Here is a 22471-nt window from a genome sequence, read left to right as displayed (position 1 = left end):
TAAGATACACTTAAAATAATGACAATCCATATTTGAAAACCCCGCCAAGAAACTAGCGCTGCACATGTGCAGTAGGCTGCTGCATCTGCGTAGTGCTGCAAAGGCAGAATTTCTGCTGCCTTCAGCCCCGCTTGAAATTGACGGCTTACAGCAGTACTGATGGCACATGGGCTGCACAGACCTTCAAGGGTTACAAGCGCTGCGGATGAAAGGCACGGAGAATTATGCCTACCTAAGCGATCGATCTCTTAGATAGGCATAATTCTCCCGCCTTTACTATTTATATTTAGTAGTTACCATGTTATAATTTTAGTCAGGGTAGGCAGTGCCTACCTTGCCTCCCCTGACGGCACGTGCCTGAGATGGAGTTAATGGAAGGGAGGTCGGTTTGTGTGATGTAGCAATGTTACAAAATTTTGAGATTTAAAAAATCGTCTGCAATTTATCCCATCAGATAAAGCATAAAAAGAAGTTTAATTTGACACCTAATTCACTTTCATATCTTCAGTATTTAAAATGTTATGGCCATTTTCATACTCGGAAATTAGCATCTTGTTCCCTATTGCTTTTCCATTGACTTAACTCAAAAGCTGTGATCGAGGACAGTCAAAATCCCATAACTTTCTTAAAAATTAAGGGAACTGAATGAAATTTTCAGTTATTATAGACCGAAGCATTCTGAAACAAATATGAAACAATCTTACTTGGATGACCTGAAATTAAAGCATATAATTAGTTAGTTACCTAATTGTAGCTAATTACAAAACTCAATTACTAGATCTTAACCATCTATCCATTTCTTAAGAAAAGGTTAACATTTTTAAATAGCCTAAGTGTCCAAATAACATTCACACAAGAATTCACAATATAACATGATTTTAAAATCTCATTGTCATGAATTTATAGGCCAAATGGAAGGAATTTAGTGTTTAATTCCCGTGAATTAAAGGGCATTTAAATCATCTTGCAAGTGGGTTTTTGTGGAACGCGATCGATTGGAACGTTGCATTTGTGGTGAATTTGAACCCCATATCGGCAGGAAAAACACTGCCGGTTCGTGTGATGCCAAAATCACATTTTCGCCAATTAAATTTGGATTAAAGTCATCCTAAGAAGCAAGTTTATATGTAAAATAAACAACTTACAGTATGTATTGTCGCCTACTTGAGATCCATCCTGTTGTAGGCGTTGAGGGCATTAGAAATAGCTTTTTACTTTACTCCAGCGATTAAATTGTCCAGCGTTTTTTTGTTGTAAATTTCCGAGAACGGATGTCCGGTCGATTGTTCTGCAGCAGCTAGCAGCCCGAGGGAGTTCACTTCCGACAGGCAGGAAAAAACAGCATTTTAATCCCCCCCCCTCTCAAAGGCGCCAAAGTTGCGCACACGGCCAGTGGCAGAACTGCAGCGCCACTGAAGGTAAGTTTTGTAACTTCACTATGTGATGGGCTGGATTTGATTATAATCATGTCGAGCCTTTTTGCTGATTGGATAACAAACAACAAAATTGTCATGTGTAATGGGGTACAACAACATTTAAATTTTCACTGTAGATAGACAAAAATGCTGGAGAAACTCAGTGGGTGAGGCAGCATCTATGGAGCAAAGGAATAGGTGACGTTTCGGGTTGAGACCCACATGACAATAAATTAAATTAAATGTCTGTTAAGAGCCTGTCATTTCAAGCTATATTCTGCATTCTTCCCCTTTGTTCTACTTATTGTACTTGAGTTGATTGTATTTATGTACAGTATTATAGTATAGTATAGAATGGGGTTGAAAGGGAAAGATGGATCAGCCATGATTGAATGGCAGAGTCGACGATGGGCCAAATGGCCTAATTCTGTTCTTATCACTTATTATCTGATCTGATTGGATGTCATGCAAAATAAAGCTGCTCACTGTACCTCGGTACACGTGACAATAATAAACAACTTAAACATAAGTGTGGAAGTAAGAAGAAGACACAGAGTGCTGGAGTAACTCAACGGGTCAGGCAGCATCTCAGGAGGACATGGATAAGTGACGTTTCTGGTCGGGATCCTTCGTCAGCTGAAACATCGCAACATCTTGGTCGGTGCAATCAATACCTTGTTTAAGCACTTCAGTTACCAAGAACCAAATCACTTTATCTCACTCTCAAAATCTCTGCCTTATTGCTGTTTTGTTTTAAGAAGGATTAGTTGTAGGTTTATTGCAGAAGTATCAATGCTTGTCAATGATGCTCCCTCTAGTGGCAAAGAATGTTACTACTGCTTCTGACACTTTACAGAATCTTTCAGAACAGCAAAAACAAGATAAATTTTAATTTCAGCATTAGATATAGAATTATGGAATATTGTCATGGGCGGCACAGTGGCACAGCTGGTAGAGGCGCTGCTTCACAGCGCTAGAGACCCGGGTTCGATCCTGATCTCGGCTGCTGTCTGTGTGGAGTTGGCAGTAACTCTACAACTTTGCCACTGTGGTCCATTGTCGAGGAGTAAACAGACCATTTAATCAGTTCCCTCCCAGGACGGCACGGTGGTGCATCGGTAGAGTTGCTGCCTTACAGCGTCAGAGACCCGTGTCCGATCCTGTCTATGTGTGCTGTCTGTACGGAGTTTGCACGTTCTCCCTGTGACTGGGAGATTTCCCCTGGGTGCTCCAGTTTCCTCCCACATTCCAAAGACGTACAGGTTTGTAGGTTAATTGGCTTCGGTAAAAATTGTAAGTTGCCACCAAGTGTGTGTAGGATTGTGTTAGTGTAGGGGTGATTGCTGGTCAGTGCGGACTTTAATATTGTAAAGTGCAGTTAAAAGTTATCTTGTTGCATGCTATCAAATCAGCGAAATGACTGTACATGATTACAATCAAGTTGTCCACAGTGTACAGATACAGGATAACGGGAATAACGTTTAGTTCAAGATACAGTACAGTAAAGTCCGATAAAAGATAGTCCGAAGGTCTCCAATGAGGTAATCAGGACTGCTCCCTATGTTGGTGAAATGATCAATAGATTGAATGTCCTTTTTATTTTGTATCAGTCTTTGTTTCAGCTTCAGTGATGTGGTTAAGAAAGGGTTTCTTTTAATCTGAATTTACAAGGAGAACTCAAAGTAATATTGAAACAACGGGCATCGTATTAATCATGTAAAGTATGAACTTCTCCAGCACCGATTGAGGTTCACCATGCATCTTATTAACAACCTTACCAGCCCCGAACAATTACAGTTCTGTTTCAGTAACAAGTATAATTGCTAAATATTAGCTGCTTCACACTGCGAGAAATGAACATGACGTTGTGACTGGCCTTGCTTAATTTTGTTCAATCAGTATCAAATCAAGATTTCTCTTTCATGTTCCGTCCGGATTGTCAAGGGGACCAAAACAGTTGCGTTAATACCTTCGCCTAGTTTTCTGGTGTGTATGGAAACAGTGTCCCAGTACAGCTTTGAGCTCAGATGCAGAAACAATGAAGGCAAATACACAGAGGTCAGCTGTCAACAGTGCAAACTGCATCATGGAAATTTCTACAACCAAGTCAACTCTGCTAAGGTCACAAACATACTTACTGTGGATTCCAGATCATGAAGGGTAAACGTTGAAATGAGGCCCCGTACCACTTCCACTGATGCCATTCCTTGCCTCGCATAATCAAGGAGGGGAGGACCTCATGGAAACTTACTGAATAGTGAAAGGCCTGGATAGAGTGAATGTGGAGAGGATGAGGCCATTGCCTCACAATAAAAGGGTACACATTTAGAAAGGAGATGAGGAGGAATTTATTTAGTCAGAGGGTGATGAATCTGTGGAATTCATTGCCACAGACGGCTGTGGAGACCAAAGCAGTGGACATTTTTAAGGCAAAGATTGAGAGATTCTTGATTAGTAAAGGATATCAGGTGTTAGAAACATAGAAAATAGGTGCAGGAGTAGGCCATTCGGCCCTTCGAGCCTGCACCGCCATTCAATATGATCATGGCTGATCATCCAACTCAGTATCCTGTACCTGCCTTCTCTCCATACCCCCTGATCCCTTTAGCCACAAGGGCCACATCTAACTCCCTCTTAAATATAGCCAATGAACTGGCCTCAACTACCTTCTGTGGCAGAAAATTCCACAGATTCAACACTGTGTAAAAAATGATTTTCTCATCTCGGTCCTAAAAGATTTCTCCCTTATCCTTAAACTGTGACCCCTTGTTCTGGACTTCCCCAACATCGGGAACAATCTTCCTGCATCTAGCCTGTCCAACCCCTTAAGAATTTTGTAAGTTTCTATAAGACCCCCCCTCAATCTTATAAATTCTAGCGAGTACAAACCGAGTCTATCCAGTCTTTCTTCATATGAAAGTCCTGACATCCCAGGAATCAGTCTGGTGAACCTTCTCTATACTCCCTCTATGGCAAGAATGTCCTTCCTCAGATTAGGAGACCAAAACTGTACGCAATACTCCAGGTGTGGTCTCACCAAGACCCTGTACAACTGCAGTACACCAAGACCCTGTACAACTGCAGTAGAACCTCCCTGCTCCTATACTCAAATCCTTTTGCTATGAATGCTAACATACCATTCGCCTTCTTCACTGCCTGCTGCACCTGCATGCCTACTTTTAATGACTGGTGTGCCATGACACCCATGTCTCGTTGCATCTCCCCCTTTCCGAATCGGCCACCATTCAGATAATAGTCTACTTTCCTGTTTTTGCCACCAAAGTGGATAACCTCACATTTATCCACATTATACTGCATCTGCCATGCATTTGCCCACTCACCCAGCCTATCCAAGTCACCTTGCAGTCTCCTAGCATCCTCCACACAGCTAACACTGCCCGCCAGTTTTGTGTCATCCGCAAATTTGGAGATGTTGCATTCAATTCCCTCGTCCAAATCATTAATATATATCGTAAATAGCTGGGGTTCCAGCACTGAGCCTTGCGGTACCCCACTAGTCACTGCCTGCTATTGTGAAAAGGACCCGTTTACTCCTACTCTTTGCTTCCTGTCTGCCAGCCAGTTCTCTATCCACATCAATACTGAACCCCCAATGCCGTGTGCTTTAAGTTTGTATACTAATCTGTTATGTGGGATCTTGTCGAAAGCCTTCTGAAAGTCCAGATATAACACATCCACTGGTTCTCCCTTATCCATTCTACTAGTTACATCCTCGAAAAATTCTATAAGATTCGTCAGACATGATTTACCTTTCAGAAATCCATGCTGACTTTGTCCAATGATTTCACTACTTTCCAAATGTGCTGCTATCCCATCTTTAATAACTGATTCTAGCAGTTTCCCCACTACTGACGTTAGACTAACTGGTCTGTAATTCCCCGTTTTCTCTCTCCCTCCCTTTTTAAAAAGTGGGGTTACATTAGCTACCCTCCAATCCTCAGGAACTACTCCAGAATCTAAAGAGTTTTGAAAAATTATCACTAATGCATCCACTATTTCTTGGGCTACTTCCTTAGGTACTCTGGGATGCAGCCTATCTGGCCCTGGGAATTTGTCAGCCTTTAATCCATTCAATTTACCTAACATCACTTCCCAGCTAACCTGGATTTCACTCAGTTCCCCCATCTCATTTGACCCCCGGTCCCCTGCTATTTCCGGCAGATTATTTATGTCTTCCTTAGTGAAGACAGAATCAAAGTAGTTATTCAATTGGTCTGCCATGTCCTTGTTCCCCGTGATCAATTCACCTGTTTCTGACTGCAAGGGACCTACATTTGTTTTAACCAATCTTTTTCTCTTCACATATCTTATGTGTTATGGGGAGAAGGCAAGAGAATGGGGTTGAGAGGGAAAGATAGACCAGCCATGATTGAATAGAGGTAGGCTTGATGGGCCGAATGGCCTTCTCCTTCTCCTAGAACTTATGAGCTTATGAAAGACCACTCACCCCGGACACTCCCTCTTCTCCCCTCTTCCATCAGGCGAGAGGTACAGAAGTTTATCCTGTATCTTTACACTGTGGACGGCTTGATTGTAATCATTTCAAGTCTTTTCGCTGACTGGATAGCACGCAACAAAAAAGCTTTTCACGGCACCTTGCTACACGTTTCAATAAAATAAACTAAACTATTATTTCCCATATGTAACTCCATAGAAAGTCTGGATTCATAGACCTATACAGTGCAGAAACAGGCCCTTCAGCCCACCTTGTCAAGCATTCTGGGCTAGTCCTGTTTGCTTGTATTTGAACCTTATTCTTCCATGCTCTCTACAGTACACGTAGATGTTCCACACACAAGTCATTGGGTATTTTGAAAGTGGAGATTGCCAGGTTCTTGAGCAGTAAGGGTGCCAAGGATTACGGGGAAAAGGGAGGAGAATGGGGTTGAGAGGGAAAGTTAGATCAGCCGTAATTGAATGGCAGAGTAGACTCAATGGACTGAATGACCTAATTCTCCTCCTATGTTTAATTTCGTTTTTAATTTAGAAAAAAAGCATGGATACAAGCCCTTCGGCCCAACGAGTCCGTGCCGACCAGCGATCCCCGCACATGAACACTATCCTACACACACAATTTTCCCAAGCCAATTAATCTTCAAACCTGTACGTCTTTGGAGTGCGGGATGAAACCGGAGCACCCGGGGAAAATGCATGCAGGTCACGGGGAGAACGTACATACTCCATGCAGACAGCACCCGTAGTCAGGATCGAACTCTGGAGTGTAAGGCGGGAGCTCTGTCGCTGCACCACCGTGTCACCGTAGGTCCTATGAACTACGACAAGAGTACTCATCATCATACCGAATCTTCTCAATCTTGATACGAAACCTGGTCTTTAAGGAGAACAAATACCATTATTAACAGAATTATTTTCACCTTGGTCTTCCAGATCTGTGCTCTGTAAATAGAAGTTATGGTTGAAGTGAGCAATTTTGTTTTGATTATTCACCAGTTTTTACAGACACCTGGTCTTCAAGCTGTAAAGGTGATCAACAGCAAAATGAATCGTTACTCATACATAAACTGTAAAAACCTCCTGAAGTGTTTGCAGTGCAATCATTTCCATTGCCGCTCACATTTAATCCAATGTTTTTTTTCCCCCAGGAGAATACATTGCAAAATATATCCCCAGAAGAAAGGCCCAGATATAGTGGATGTGGAGAGGCTGTTTCTACACGTGGGAGAATAGTAAGATTAAACGAGAACTTACCAGTTTGAAGTTTGATCTGTATTTTATGAGGAGTTACGATGAGGGATTACGTGAAGAACCCGCTCAGCACGCATGCGCGGCATACTTCAAAGCAGCAGTGTGGAATCACAGATACACAGTTATTGAAGTAAACATAGTAAAGACAAGGAAACATCAGTTTATGAATTTGACCCATATTATTGAGGGTGGAGCGGAGGGCACGTAATCCCGCATCGTAACTCCTCATAAAATACAGATCAAACTTCAAACTGGTAAGGTCTCGTTTAATCTTACTATTTTACTTCTGAGTCACGTGAGTGATTCCGTGAAGATTTCAAAGCTCTGTGATTTCAAACCGTGTAACAGTTATTACTACATCACTGCCAAAGTCTTTGAGGGAGGAAGTGTGTTATCGTACCAACCAATGAATCTGTTTGTAGAAAACACGATGATATTTTTTAACAATAACAACAAAGAAATTAAATTGCTCCCCTGGGCTTAAATTAAATATTTGCAGTCTGTAAAATCTTTCCTGCAAATAAAACAGGTTTTGCCAACGGCTTATTATAAAATTTCTGAACGGTCTTTCCCCCCACCATCCTGCTGTAGCCAGGATGTGGTTTATAGGCACGTCCATTCTTTTAGCCGTCGACGTGGATGCTGCCCTGGTGGAGTGAAATTTGTACATGTTAGTTTTTATCCCAGCAGCTTTTGGCACCTGCTTGGGCCATCTCGAAATGACTCATCACCCGACCATAAGGTTTTTTATGACTGACCCACAAGGCTTTTCATCTCCCTCGAATATTTTGGTTGTGTCTATGTAGGATAGTAGGGTCATGGCACATAACCGTGTTTCTGGCGTGTAAGCCCAGAATTCCACGACTGGATTAGGTGTTCCTGGACTGCTCTGTTTGATCATTCCCTGGATAACGACAGAGATCTGGTCTGGAGCTGTGAGCATGGTGTCCAGTCGCAATAGGTGTAGTGACTGGACCCTCTGTGCAGATACAAGTGCCATCAACATTAGAGTTTAGAGCATAGATGGTTCCAGGTTGAGGGATCCGGCTGGTGGCCATCCCCTGAGGTATGTCAGGACCACACTGACATCCCATATATGGGTGTACCTTGGTCTAGGGGGTTAGAGTTGTAAATACCCTTCATTAGTTTGACCACCAGTTGGTGGGACCCCATGGCCTGTTGTCCTGGAGCTGGTTTTATATAGACAGGCAGGGCAGTTCTAGCTGTGTTGATGGCTCTGTAGCTGAGTCCTTCATTGTGGTGAAGGTTCGCCAGGAATTCCAGTACGTTGGTAACTGTAGTGGTTGAGTAGGTGATCCCTGTATCCAAGCAGTACTTCTCCCATTTTTTGATGCTGGACAAGTGCTGTTATTTTAGTGGATGTTCGGAGGGATGTTGACATGGTGTCGACGGTTTGTTATGATAATCCCAGCCCCAGAAGTGGTTTGTGCAGAATCGGCAACCCAGGAGTTTAATTTTTCCATGGCACGGGTGGCTTGTGCCCGACACTGGGTGTTAATAACTCTGGGTCACTGGGGAATACCATCGGAGTTTCAACAACCATGTCATGGAGTATTGTGAACCATGGCTGTGTAGGCCAGTCGGGTACTATCAAAATACCTGAAACAGAGTCCATTTGTACTGTGCGTAGTCCCTGACTGATGAGGCAGAAGGGAGGAAATGCATAGAAGAAGAATTTCCCCAATCCAGCGCGAACGCATCTACCGCTGCTGTCTCAGGGTCTGGTTCCCAAGCGACATACATAGGTACCTGATGATTTAGCCTTGATGCAAATAAATCGATATCTCGCATGCCATATTGCTTGGGGGGTTTTAACATCCATTCAATGTTGTCATTAAATTTACGTGACCTGGTGTCTGCCACTGTATTTAGCTTACCTGGTAGGTAAGTTACTGATAGCCAAATATGTCTTTGGACACACCATTGCCAAATAGTGTTGACCAACTTGTCGCATGATACCGATTTTATGCCACCCATATGGTTAATGTAGGCCACCGCCGTAGTATTATCTATTTATAACCGTACATGCAAGTGATGCATATTTATGCATATGCTTTTAAACCATAAAAGTCACCCAAACATCTCGAGATAATTAATACCCATTAATTATAAGTGTAAGTGGTAACGATGATTCTGGGTTAGTCCATCTACTACTTGTGCTGGATATAGAGTTAGTTGCTCCCCAGCCTTGAGCACTGTCATCTGTTTGGATAACTGACGTAGGGTTAGTGATGATAATAGGCTGAAAACTATGTCAAAGGTTTTTTGGGTTTTTTTGCCCACCACTGCAGTTCTGATATTACTTCAGTGGGTAACTTCATGAAACGATCATAATGACCTGTATGTCGTTTTTGGTACAAAGGTCTGAATTATGTAGCCGGCAATGCTGCTACCATTTTCCCAACTACTCTGTTACTTGTCGAGTAGTTGGTAGTTTGTTGACCATTAAATTGTTGTACGATTGTGCCAAATCAACTATTTTGCCTCTTGGCAATGTTACAGTCATGTAGACTGAATTAATTGTGAAGCCCAAGTAGTCCATGATAGTGGATGGCTTCAACTTAGATTTATCTGGATGTAAGACAATCCCAGGGTTTCGAATAACTGTTTGGTAGCTGAACAGCTAACATAGTCAATTTCATGGTCTTGCCTACCATTTAAGATATCATTAAGATATGCCATGACAATGAATATTGCCAGAGCTGGTTTTAGTGTCTTGGTGACACTCTTGGCTGATGTGAACCCATTGGGTAACGCTTTAAACTGCTATAGCTGCCCCATCCAGGTAAATCTGCGATGATCCTTGTGAATGGTACTAAATAGTAAACATCTTTAAGATGAATGCTTGCCATGAAGTATCCTTTGGAATTTAGTTGTTTGTCAGTAACAACCGGTTCCATTTTGAAATATAATACTTAACAAACATATTTAGTGAAGTTGAGTCAATGATGATGCAACATCTACCATCTTTTTTGGGTTTAGTGAATATATTTGATACGAATTGCAAGGGTTCAGGTTTTCCCATGATACCCTTTGTAATTATTCTCACCAGTTCAGCTTGTCCCTCTTGTTTCGTTAACGGAGGGGAAAAATACCCTCTGGGGTGAATGTTGACCTGGTGGCAATTTTTCTAGTATGAATTGTATTTGTATCCACTAATGCAATTGAGAATATACTGATCACTCGTGATAGACTCCCGTGTGTTAGTATTACTCGATATGCTGGTAGGAACCAGACCCACCTACCTCCATGGTTATGGGTATTCTTCTGTTTCCTGCCGGTCCAACGAGAGTTGCACGTCGTCTGACGTGGCGGTGACGTTGGGGGGTGGCACATTTTCCATGGGGTCCGCTCTGGGCCCTGGTCTAAAGAAGACTTTCGGTGATAGAATGCGGACCCCGAGCTTTCATCAGTCCGATATGATAGACGTTGACTGATGGATGCGATGGGGTGCTGCTGCGTAGGAATTACTGTTTTTGGTTTGCTCGTCCCGGCCCTGCCCTCATGAGCCGAAAGTTTTGTAAAACCTCTTGCATGTCCTTCATATGCTTTGTGAGGTTTTTGCCACAGAGAAGTGTGTCTGGCTCAGTGGCTGGGGTATGTACAACCCCGCAATGTAGGATTTATGGCAGGTCTTATGACTTGTTTACGAAGGTTGTGGTCATCTCCGTATTTGTCCATGGAACGAGAAAAATTATGTGATGGCTGTCGTCAGGCTTTTAACGGCCTCCTGCACGTGGGGTTTCCACGTAGCGGTCCACCACACCTAGCAGCTCTTCCTGTTCCTGCACCCCTTGCATACTCCCGAGATCTTCAGCCATTGCCCCTGTTCTTGACCAGCCCAGTCCTGGTCACCAAAGCTATCCTCTGGAAAGGAGGAAGCAATGGACAGTGCACAAGGCACTGTGGAGGGAGTGCCTGACCCCCTCTGCGAGAGCGCCCCTCCTGGGGTGCACCTCGCTGGAGTTCCTGCTCCAAGAGCCGTTCCATGCGGCTCAGGTGGCTGTCTCTCCCCCGCCTGGGCGGAGAGACGTCCCCGTCCGATAATCTGAGCCACCGGCCGGACGCCTCTTCCATGGCTTTACTTCCAGCCCGCTACTCAGGCGCTAGCGGGCTGGGCTCGGCGCGGTGTCGGGGTATAGCGGACCGCCCGGTAAGCGGTCCTACCGCCTTGTTGCTGCCCCCCCCCCCGTGGAATCGAGCGGGGGACAGGTCTGTTCAGATGGAACGCTCCTCCTTGGAGTCGAGCGGGGACAGGTCTGTTCTGTTGCTGCCCCCCCCAGATGGACGCTACTCCGTGAAGGCAAGCGGGAGACAGGTTTATCCAAGAGCCTTTCTTGTCTGCTGGACAGCAGAAGGCTCCCTGTGAAAGAAAACCCGGCATCAGCTTACCTGACGGTCCGTTCTTTCACCTCCATAGCGGGAGAGCCTGACTCCCGCTGTGCCGCTGTTGCTCTGCTGGACGTAATGCCGCGCATGCGTGCTGAGTGGGTTCTTCACGGAATCACTCACATGACTCCAAAGTAAAATTCATGTTCATAAGTTCTAGGAGCAGAATTAGGCCATTCGGCCCATCAAGTCTACTCCGCCATTCAATTATGGCTGATCTATCTTTCCCTCTTAACCCCATTCTCCTGCTTTCTCCCTGTAACCTTTGACACCCTTACCAATCAAGAATCTGCCATTCGCTGCTTTACAAATACTCAATGACTTGGCTTCCACACCGTCTGTGGCAATGAATTCCACAGATTCACCACCCTCTGGCTAAAGAAATTCCTTTTCATCTACTTTCTAAATCTGCATCCTTTTATTCTGGGGCTGTGGCCTCTGCTCCTAGACTCTCCCACTAGTGGAAACATCCTCTCCACGTCCACTCTATCCAGGCCTTTCAATATTCGGTAAGGCCTTTCACTTTAGTATCATTTGCAAACTTGCAAATCATGCCTTGTCCATTCCCATCCAAATGATTGATAGAGATGACAAATACAATGGGCCCAGCGCTGATTCCTAAGGCACACCATTGGGTTCCACTGGGGTATTTCATTGGGGTCTTTGATCTCTGATGTCTCTTTGGTCTCCTTTATGGTTGTCTATCTGTATAAAATTAAAACCTAAACTGACCAAGAACGATCCGGACCCTGCCCAGGGACTCTTTAGTCTATATGTGTGTGAGGTCCAGTGAAAAGCTTTTTTTATTGCGTGCTATCCAGTCAGCAGAAAGTCTGTACATGATTACAATCAAGCCGCCCACAGTGTACAGATATAGGATAAAGTGAATAACGGGAATAAAATTTAGTGCAATATTTCAGATACTATCGATATTGGTATTGATTTATTATTGTCAGGTGTACCAAGATACAATGAGAAACATTGTTGATGTACTATTCAAGAGAATCATACTATACACAAGAACAACAGGTAGTGCAAAGAGAAAAACACCAGCGTGCAGAATCCAGAGTTACAGCGTTATGGTGTTACATTTACGGAGAAAGTGCAGGTAAATAAAAGCCGCAATGAGGTAGGTTGGGAGAACATGGTTACACCCTTAGCTGAGAGTTCAATTCAAGTCTGACAACAGCGGGGAAGAAACTGTTCCTGAATCTGGTGGTACGTGCTTTAATCCTTTGTATCCTCTGTCCGATGGGAGAGTGGAGAAGAGGGAATGACCGGGGTGTGAGTGGTCCTCGATTATGTTGGCTACTTTCCCGAGGCAGCGTGAAGTATAGATGGAATCAATGGTAGGGAGTCTGGACCGTGTAAAGGACAGGGCTACATCCACAACTCTCTGCAATTTCTTGCGGCATTAGGCAGGGTTTGCTTTAGGAGAGCAGGCAATACTTTCCAGCAATAATACAACAGTAACAATGTAGCGGTGCTGGCTCGAAGGGTCGAATGGCCTCCTCCAGCATATTTTTTCTATGTTTTTTTTCCTATGTAATATTTAAAAGTAATTTGGGTAGATAAATGGATAGAGGAATATTGGGCCAAATTCAGGCATATGGGACTAGTCATAGAATCATATAGTGTGGAAACAGGCCCTTAGGTCTAACTTGACCACACTGACCAACATGCCCCATCTACACTAATCCCACCTGCCTGCATTTTGCACGTTTTTCTCCAAATCTATCCTATCCATGTAACTATCCAATTGTTTCAGTGTAGACATCTTGGTCGGCATGGACGAGGTGGGATGAATGGCCCTTCTGTTCAAATGCAGCACAGCCAGAGCTTTTGACTGTATGATGGATACTACATCATGGATGGATGGATGCTCAACAACAATCATAGTACTGAGTATAGAAGTTGAGAGATAATGTTGCAGTTGCACAAGACGCTGGTGAGGCTACATTTAGCGTATTGTGTTCAGTTTTGGGCACCATGTTATATGAATGATGCTGTCAAACTAGAAAGGTGTACAGAGAAGATTTACGAGGATGTTGCCAAACTTGAGAGCCTGAACTACAGGGAGAGGCTGCCAGTCTATTCCTTGGAGCACAGAAAAGTGAGGGGTGATCTTATAGAGATGTACAAAATCAGGAGAGGAATAGATTTTGTGGACGCACAGAGTCTCTTGCCCAGAGTAGGAGAATCAAGAACCAGAGGGCATAGGTTTAAGGTGAGGGGAGAAAGATTTAATAGGAACCTGACGGGTAACTTTCTCACACAAAGGATGGTGGGTGTATGGAACGAGCTGCCCGGGAAGGAGACAGGGACCATTGCAATGTTTAAGAAACATTTAGACAGGTACATGGATAGGACAGGTTTAGAGGGATATGGGCCAAACACAGACAGGTGGGACTAGTGTAGATGGGGTATGTTGGTCAGTGTGGGCAAGTTGGGGTGAAGGGCCTGTTTCACACTGTTTGACTCTATGACGTCAGGGTTCCAAAGAACACTCTACGGTTACTCTCCAACATATTGCCCTGGTATATTTTACTTTCACGTTATGTGGCCTTGGTATTACATCTCTTCTGAAAACTGTAGCTCCAGCTCTATAGAATTCTCTGCCCCAGAGGGCGGTGGAGGCCGGTTCTCTGGATACTTTCAAGAGAGAGCTAGATAGGGCTCAAAGGTAGCGGAGTCAGGGGATATGGGGAGAGGCCAGGAATGGGGTACTGATTGGGGATGATCAGCCATGATCACATTGAATGGTGGTGCTGGCTTTAAGGGCCGAATGGCCTACTCCTGCATCTATTATCTATCTGTGCTGCATTTGAGCAGCACCTCCCCTGGCAGTGGTAATCTCTGCCTGCCTACTGCAGTGGGACAAATTCAAAAGCTTCCAACACAGAGGGAAGAATGCAGAGGCTTTTATGACTTCCCACCACTGACTATTTACACTTCACGCTGCCACAGGAAAGCAGCCAACACAAACAACGACCTAAGAAGACTGGAGTAACTCAGCGGGCCAGGCAGCACCTCAGAAGAAAATGGATTGGCGATGTTTCAGGTCGGGGTCCTTCTCCAAAATCAACGACCCCGCCCAAAACATCGTCGATTGAAAAAGGGTCTGACCTGAAAGGTTCTGGAGAAAGGATCCTGACCCGAAATGTGGCCAATCCATGTTCTCCTGAAATGCGGTCTGACCCGCTGAGTCACTCCAGCACTTTGTGTCTTTAGACTTGTAGACTTTGGAGATACAACTGCGGAAACAAGCCCTTCAGCCCACGGGTCCACGCCGACCGGCGATCACCCCTTACACTAAAGGACCTGTCCCACTTTCCCGAGCTGCTCACGAATTCCCCCGAGTTTTCTCCTTGATTCAAACTCGGAGAATGTTCGTAACGGGTCCGTAGATATATGGTAGCGGCTCGTTATGTCAGCCGTAGGTACTCGGGGCATTAAATGTTGCAATTTTTCTCCTCCCGACTATCTTTTTACTCGTGGACATTTTTTGTCATGCTGGAAAAAACATCCCGACTTACCTGATGCCCCGAGTACCTTGGGCTGACATAACATAGAAACATAGAAAGTAGGTGCAGGAGAAGGTAATTCGGCCCTTCGAGCCAGCACCGCCATTCATTGTGATCATGGCTGATCATCCACAATCAATAACCCATGCCTGCCTTTTCTCCATATCCCTTGATTCCACTAGCCCCTAGAGCTCTATCAAACTCTCTCTTAAATCCATCCAGTGACTTGGCCACAAATGCCTTCAGGGAATTCCACAAATTTACAACGCTCTGGGTGAAAACGTTTTTTTCTCATCTCAGTCTTAAATGACCTCCCCTTTATTCTAAGACTGTGGCCCCTGGTTCTGGACTCGCCCAACATTGGGAACATTTTTCCTGCATCTAGCTTGTCCTTTTATAATTTTATATATTTCTATAAGATATCCCCTCATCCTTCTAAACTCCAGTGAATACAAGCCTAGTCTTTTCAATCTTTCCTCAAATGACAGTCCCGCCATCCCAGGGATCAATCTCGTGAACCTAAGCTGCACTGCCTCAATCGCAAGGATGTCCTTCCTCTAATTAGGAGACCACTACGATATATCTACGGACCTGTTACGTACATTCTCCGACTTTGAATCAAGGGAAAAACTCGGGAGAATTTGTGAGCAGCTCGGGAAAGTCGGACAGGCCCTTAACACTATCATACACACTGGGAACAATTTACAATGTTACTGAAGCCAATTAACCTACAGACCTGTACGTCTTTGGAATGTGGGAGGAAACCAGAGCAATTGGGGAAAATTCACGTGGATGCAGAGAGACGGTACAAACTGCGCACGACCACTATCCATAGTCAGGATGGAACCCGTGTCTCTGCCGCTGAGAGGCGCCATAACATTGTTGCACCACTGTTTGAACCAGCATCTGCGAGTCCTTGTTTTTATAACCAAGGACCCATCACACCCCTGTCATTCCTTCTTCTCAACTCTTCCATCGGGCGGATGATAGGAAGATTTGAAAACACATACCACCAGATTCAGGAACACCTTCTTCCCCACTGTTACACAGACTGTTACACAGAAGAATCCTCTCATGTGCAATACATGAACTTCCAATCCACCCCATTGCTGTAACACTATATTTTCTCTTTGCACTACTTGTTTCTACTCGGCTTGTACTCGCTAGAATTTAGAAGATTGAGGGGGGATCTTATAGAAACTTAGAAAATTCTTAAGGGGTTGGACAGGCTAGATGCAGGAAGATTGTTCCTGATGTTGGGGAAGTCCAGGGCAAGGGGTCACAGTTTAAGGATAAAGGGGAAATCTTTTAGGACCGAGATGAGAAAAACATTTTTCACACAGAGAGTGGAGAATCTCTGGAATTCTCTGCCACAGAAGGTAGTTGAGGCCAGTTCATTGGCAATATTTAAGAGGGTTAGATGTGGCCCTTGTGGCTAAAGGGATCAGGGGGTATGGAGAGAAGGCAGGTATGGGAAACTGAGTTGGATGATCAGCCATGATCATATTGAATGGCGGTGCAGGCTCAAGGGGCCGAATGGCCTACTCCTGCACCTATTTTCTATGTTCTTTAGTTCAGTTTAGAGATACAGCATGGAAACAGGCCCTTCAGCCCACCAAGTCTAACCCAACCCGCGATCCCCGTTCACACTGGTTCAAGTCAAGTCAAGTTTATTTGTCACATACACATACGAGATGTGCAGTGAAATAAAAGTGGCAATGCTCGCGGACTTTTGTGCAAAAGACGAACAACCAAACAACCAAACAAATAATAAACACAATCATAACACACATATTCTTTTACATAATAAATAATGGAAGGAAAAACGTTCAGTAGAGTTAGTCCCTGGTGAGATAGGCGTTTACAGTGCGAATGGCCTCTGGGAAGAAACTCCTTCTCAAGGTTCTATGTTATCCCATTTTTTCATCCACTCCCTCCATGCTCGGAGCAATTTACAAAGGGCCAATTAACCTACAAACCTGAACATCTTTGGGATGTGGGAGGAAACCAGAACCATTATGAGGAAACCCATGTCGTCACAGGGAAAACATGCAAACTCCAAGCAGACAGTGCCCGAGCTCAGCGACGAACTCAGGTCTCCTGCGTGTTAGGCAGCAGATCTCCCAGCAGTACCAATGTGCCGCTCTGTTGTAGAGTCTCAGAGAAACAGAAACAGGCCCTTCGACCCAACTTGCCCACGCCGACAGGTTGGGAACACAAGGACTTTAATTAGTGGAAAACAGGAGGCTGAGTGGTGATATTACAGTCAGAGCCATACAGCGTAGAAACAGGTCCTTCACCCCAACTTGCCCAGATCGACCAACATGTCCCACCTGCCTGCATTTGGCCCATATCCCTCTAAACCTGTCCTATCTATGTACCTGTTTAAATGTTTTTTAAATGTTCTGGTAATATCTGCCTCAACTGGCAGCTCATTCCATACACCACCACCCTTTGTGTTAAACAGTTACCCCTCAGGTTCTCCCCTCACCTTAAACCTGTGTCCTCTGGTTTGCGATTAGTTTACTGTGCATCCAACCGATCTATGGTATCCGTCATGATTTTGTACACCTCTACAAGATCACCCCTCATCCTCCTGCGCTCCAAGGAATAGAGTCCCAGCCTGCTCAACCTCTCCCTATAGCTCAGACCCTCGTCCTGGCAACATCCTTGTAAATCTTCCCTGTGTCCATACCAGCTTGACAACATGGTTCCTCTAGCATGGTGCCCAGAACTGAACACTATACTCTAAATGTGACCTCACCAACGTCTGATATTTGTGTCCACAGTTTGATGAATTCACTTCTGTTCTTTAAGATTTTGTCTATCTTCATTGCAGTTTTACATTGATACTGTTTTCTTTTCCAGTGTTGAAGATTCGTCAGGACCGGATTACAAAGGTAATTTAATCCAAAAACACAATCCACAATGATATGGCACACTGTAACTATATGGATGAGGCAGGCAATAAGAAAGTGAACACCTTAACATCTGACCCTCACAATATGATTTATCATCACACACCACCCTGGCCACGCTCTCATCTCGCTGCTACCATCAGCAATAAGGTACAGGAATCTGAAAACCATGTCCACCAGCTTGTGGCCCCGACCCAAACATCACCTGTCCTTTTCCCTCCACAGATGCTGCCTGACACAGAGGGTGCAGAGAAGATTTAGGGGGATGTTGCCTGGACTCAAGGGTCTGAGCTATAGGGAAAGTTTGAGCAGGCTAGGGCTTTATAACTTTATTTTCTGTTTATTATATTGTTTACAGAGTACGATGTTTACATCTTCAGTTGTGCTGCTGCAAGTAAGAATTTCATTGTTCTGTTTGGGACATACTATATAACAATAAAACACTTGACTCTTGAAATGCTGTTTTAGTCCCTGCCTCAGCTACCTCTGGCAGCTCGATCGATAGACCCACTACTCTCTGAGTGAAAAGGTTGCCCCTCAGGTTCCTATCACATATTTCTCCCCTCACACAAGACTTATTTCCTCTGGTTCTTAATTCCCCTACTCTGGGTAAAAGACTGTATTGGGGGAAAGTGTACATTCTGTTAAGCAGCTCCAAAGATGTACGGGTTTGTAGGTTAATTGGCTTTGTAACATTTTAAATTGTCCCTAGTGTGTAGGAGAGTGTTGGTATGTGTGGTTCGCTGCTGTGTGGACTCAGTGGGCTGAAGGGCCTGTTTCTGTGCTGCATCTCCAAAGGAAAACTACTGACCATTCAGTTAATCTGATTTTCGTTTCGTTACAGTTGTGGAAAGATCCATCCAAGAGCCCAAGGAAGGATCGGACAGTTTTCCAGAACGGGAGTGTTGTGGGTGACGGTGCAGAGAGGGTCGGCGATGAGATTGCCTCAGAGAGCTTGATGTCTACTTCCAGCATGGTCCAGGATCTGGTGAAGCGCAGGCTCTTCCAGCAGAGGAGGATGAGGACCCTTCTGTTGAAGAGGTTCATGGAGCCGAGGAGCAACCTGACCTCCTTGCAGCTCTCAACCTGGTCCCTGGCGGTGGATGCAGTCCACGAGCAACGCAGGAGGTTCCTGGCCAGCTTCTGCAAGACGTTCTACATCAACAAGCACCGCCGTTCCCTCATCCGCCTAGTGTCCCAGGTCTACGTGGAGGAGAGGCACAAGCTCCTGTACTGTGAGGTTCCCAAGGCCGGCTGCTCCAACTGGAAACGTATCCTGATGGTGTTGAGCGGAAAGGCCTCCTCCCCACACAACATCTCGCACGACTTTGTGCACACCAGCAAGAAGCTGAGGCGTTTGGACAGCTACAACCTGAGGGAGGCCAACGAGCTTCTCAACAGCTTCACCAAGGTCTTGTTCGTGAGGGACCCCATGGAAAGACTGGTGTCTGCTTTCCGGGACAAGTTCGAGCACCCCAACAACTACTACCACCCAGTCTTCGGCAAAGCCATCTTGAAAAAGTACCGGGCCAACGCCAGTGAGGAAGCCCTCAAAACGGGCTCGGGGGTGAGATTCAGCGAGTTTGTCCGTTACCTCTTGGATCCCCATAAACCCATCGGCATGGACATTCACTGGGAGCAAATCAGCAAGCTGTGCTCACCCTGCCTCATCAACTATGACTTCATTGGAAAGTTTGAGAGCTTGGAGCAAGACGCTAACTACTTCCTGAAGCTGATCGGCGCCCCTCAGGGTCTACGCTTCCCGAGTTTCAAGGACAGGCATTCCGCGGATGAGAGAACTACCTCCACTGTGGTCAATCAATACCTCGTCCAAATAACCCCCTTTGAAAGACAGCAGCTATACAACTTCTATAACATGGACTACCTGATGTTTAACTATTCCAAGCCACATCTTTAGCGCGGAGTTTGGATTGGGAGTGTAATTATCAACAAGAGATCTTTAATATATTTTGTGATGCAGAACCTTCTTCTTCTTGCGTATGGCGTGCACAGCTGAAGGTTGAAGGACAACTTGTTCTATTTGATCTTATTTGATTGTGCACGCCAGGTTGATTGCATTCGTTGAAACAGGGCGGACCACGTGAAGGTTTGCAATCTTCCACCCCATGCAGAACCTATTTCCTTTGCAACCTAACCAGAGGACATAGGCTTAAGATGAAGGGGGGAAGATTTAATAGGAAGCTGAGGGACAACCTTTTCACACAAAGGGTGGTGGGTGTACGGAACGAGCCGCCGGAGGAGGTAGTTGAGGCAGGGACTATCGCAACGTTCAAGAAACATTTAGACAGGTACATTAATAGGACAGAGGGATATGGGCCAAAAGCAGGCAGGTGGGACTAATGTAGATGGGGCATGTTGGTCAGTGTGAGCGTTGGGCTGAAGGGCCTGTTTCCATGCTGTGTGACCCGATGACGAGTACTTTCCTATGGATTTGGAGTAATGTTCCAATGTTTTGAGTTGGCGATATCGGTTGCTTTAGCTCGTGGCCAAGAGGTAATGGGGTATTTCCTGAGCTGAGTGTTTCATGAACTTGGGTACTGTGTACCAAGCTAATTCAATTCAGTTCAATTATATTTTATGGCCACATATACCTGGGTACAATGAAATCCTTTCGTTTTTGCATATAACATAAAGTACGCAAAGAGTTGCCACGTTTCTGGGTTTGAAAGTACTTATCCGAGCCATATTGGTCCCTCTCTGTTCTCACCCCCCCACTACTGGTGAAGGTTGTTTTTTGCTAAAACATTGACAACATTTCTAAGTATTGGGTGTTTCCAGGGCTTTCTGTGGTATTTTTGAATAAACCCTGCGATACACCTAAGATCACTGTAAGAATCCTAGTCTTCGACAATTCCATTATTGTACAATGAGCAACTTGCAAAGTATTATCGAGCACAGTCTGCTCTTTGGGGTAGTTGTGGTGTAGATGGGATATAGTTATATGAACAATCTGATTTGCCTCCCTAAGTTTCTGATACACTTCCGTTTGGCTCCAACCCGGGTCTCTGACACTGTAATGGGCCTGTCCCACCTAGGGGATGTTTTCCTGCGATTGCCGGCGACTGTCATAGTCGTAGCAGGTCGCCAAAAAAAAAAACAGCGACTGGACTCCCCTACGACAATGTCTATAACAACCTGCCACCTAGTCGACGTCAAGCTACGGCAAGCTACCGACAACCGGTGACCCATTAAGACGTCCACCTACGAACACACCTGGGACAACCTATGTCCACCCACGACAAGTTACGACAAGGTAAGACGATTCAGTGGCAATTCTGTCGCCGGTTAACATAGGTTGACGTAGGTAGTGGCCAATGGAATTCACCGGTCAGCACCGGCATCAACCTTCGTCATCCTGGCGACAACCTTCGTCATCCTGGCGACAACCTTCGTCATCCTGGCGACAACCTACGTCAGCACCTACGTCAGGAGAAATCAAGCTACGCTCATTGGCATCAAGCCAACTGTCCCCGACTGTCGCCGAAAGGTTTTGAACATATCAAAATCCAGCGGCGACCAGAAAAATGCTACAATTCTTTGGGCGACTGAAGAGACTGCTCACGGCCATACCGGCGAGACCCCGGCAACCATGTGGCGACAGCCTAGTCGCCTGTAGTCATCTAAAAAAACGCCTAAGTGGGACAGGGGCATAAGGCAGCAACTCTAATGTTGGGCCACCGTGCCACGCTTATTCAACACATTCGGCCCTGACTACAGGTGATATCTGTGCGGAGTTTGCACGTTCTCCCCACAACAGCATGGATTTCCTTTGGATGCTTCTGTTTCCTCCCACATCCTAAAGATGTGTGGGTGTGTAGGTTAATTGACCCTCTGTGAATTGTCCCTTAGTGTGTAGGGAGTGGATGAGAAAGTGAGATAACAAAGAACTGGTGTGAACAGGTGATTGATGGTTGGCGTAGGATCGGTGGGCCGAAGGGCCTGTTTCTATGCTGTATCTCTTAATTCAATTCAATTCAAACCTTTTGTGATATTACCGAGTGATATCAATAACATATATTCTGGGTAAAATGTGCTGAATAATACAGGAGTAAGTTTTAAGATGTTCTCAAGTTGCTCTGGATAATTTTATGTTTTCATTTCACTTGGATTTTTTCACTGGAAAACTGGAATAAAACCATTAAAAACTGAAAATGCTCTATGGCATGGGCAGCATCTGTGGAGGGGGAAGTAGAGTTAACGTTTCAAGTAAATGAGCTTTCATCAGCTGCTCAACACTTCCAGTATCAAACATAGACAAGTACAGCACTGGAACAGGCCTTTCGGCCCACAATGTCTGTGTAAAAGAAGATGCCAAGCCCAACTCTTATCTGCCTGCACGTGATCCATATCCCTATGTGCTCTCCGTATCCAAAGTCTCCAAAATGGGCCAAGTGTTTGATTATAATCTGATTTCCATACATGAATATACCAAGGTCATTCATGTGCTGCACCTGTT

General features: G+C 45.0%; 1 protein-coding gene across 1 annotated transcript in view; it reads left to right on the top strand.

Moving 5' to 3' along the window:
• LOC129696424 (carbohydrate sulfotransferase 9-like) overlaps positions 1-22167 on the top strand; it is a 58883-nt gene extending 36716 nt beyond the window's left edge. The window contains exons 3-4 of the mRNA XM_055634305.1: positions 17945-17976; positions 18839-22167. Of these exons, the coding sequence (XP_055490280.1) occupies positions 17945-17976; positions 18839-19912 (1106 nt within the window). The 3' untranslated portion in view covers positions 19913-22167. The remainder of the gene's footprint in view (positions 1-17944; positions 17977-18838) is intronic.
• The last annotated feature ends 304 nt before the right edge of the window (positions 22168-22471 follow it).

Source organism: Leucoraja erinacea, chromosome 4, assembly GCF_028641065.1.
Source record: "Leucoraja erinacea ecotype New England chromosome 4, Leri_hhj_1, whole genome shotgun sequence".
Taxonomy (NCBI): Eukaryota; Metazoa; Chordata; class Chondrichthyes; order Rajiformes; family Rajidae; genus Leucoraja; species Leucoraja erinaceus.
This window is presented reverse-complemented; position numbering and strand designations above follow the sequence as displayed.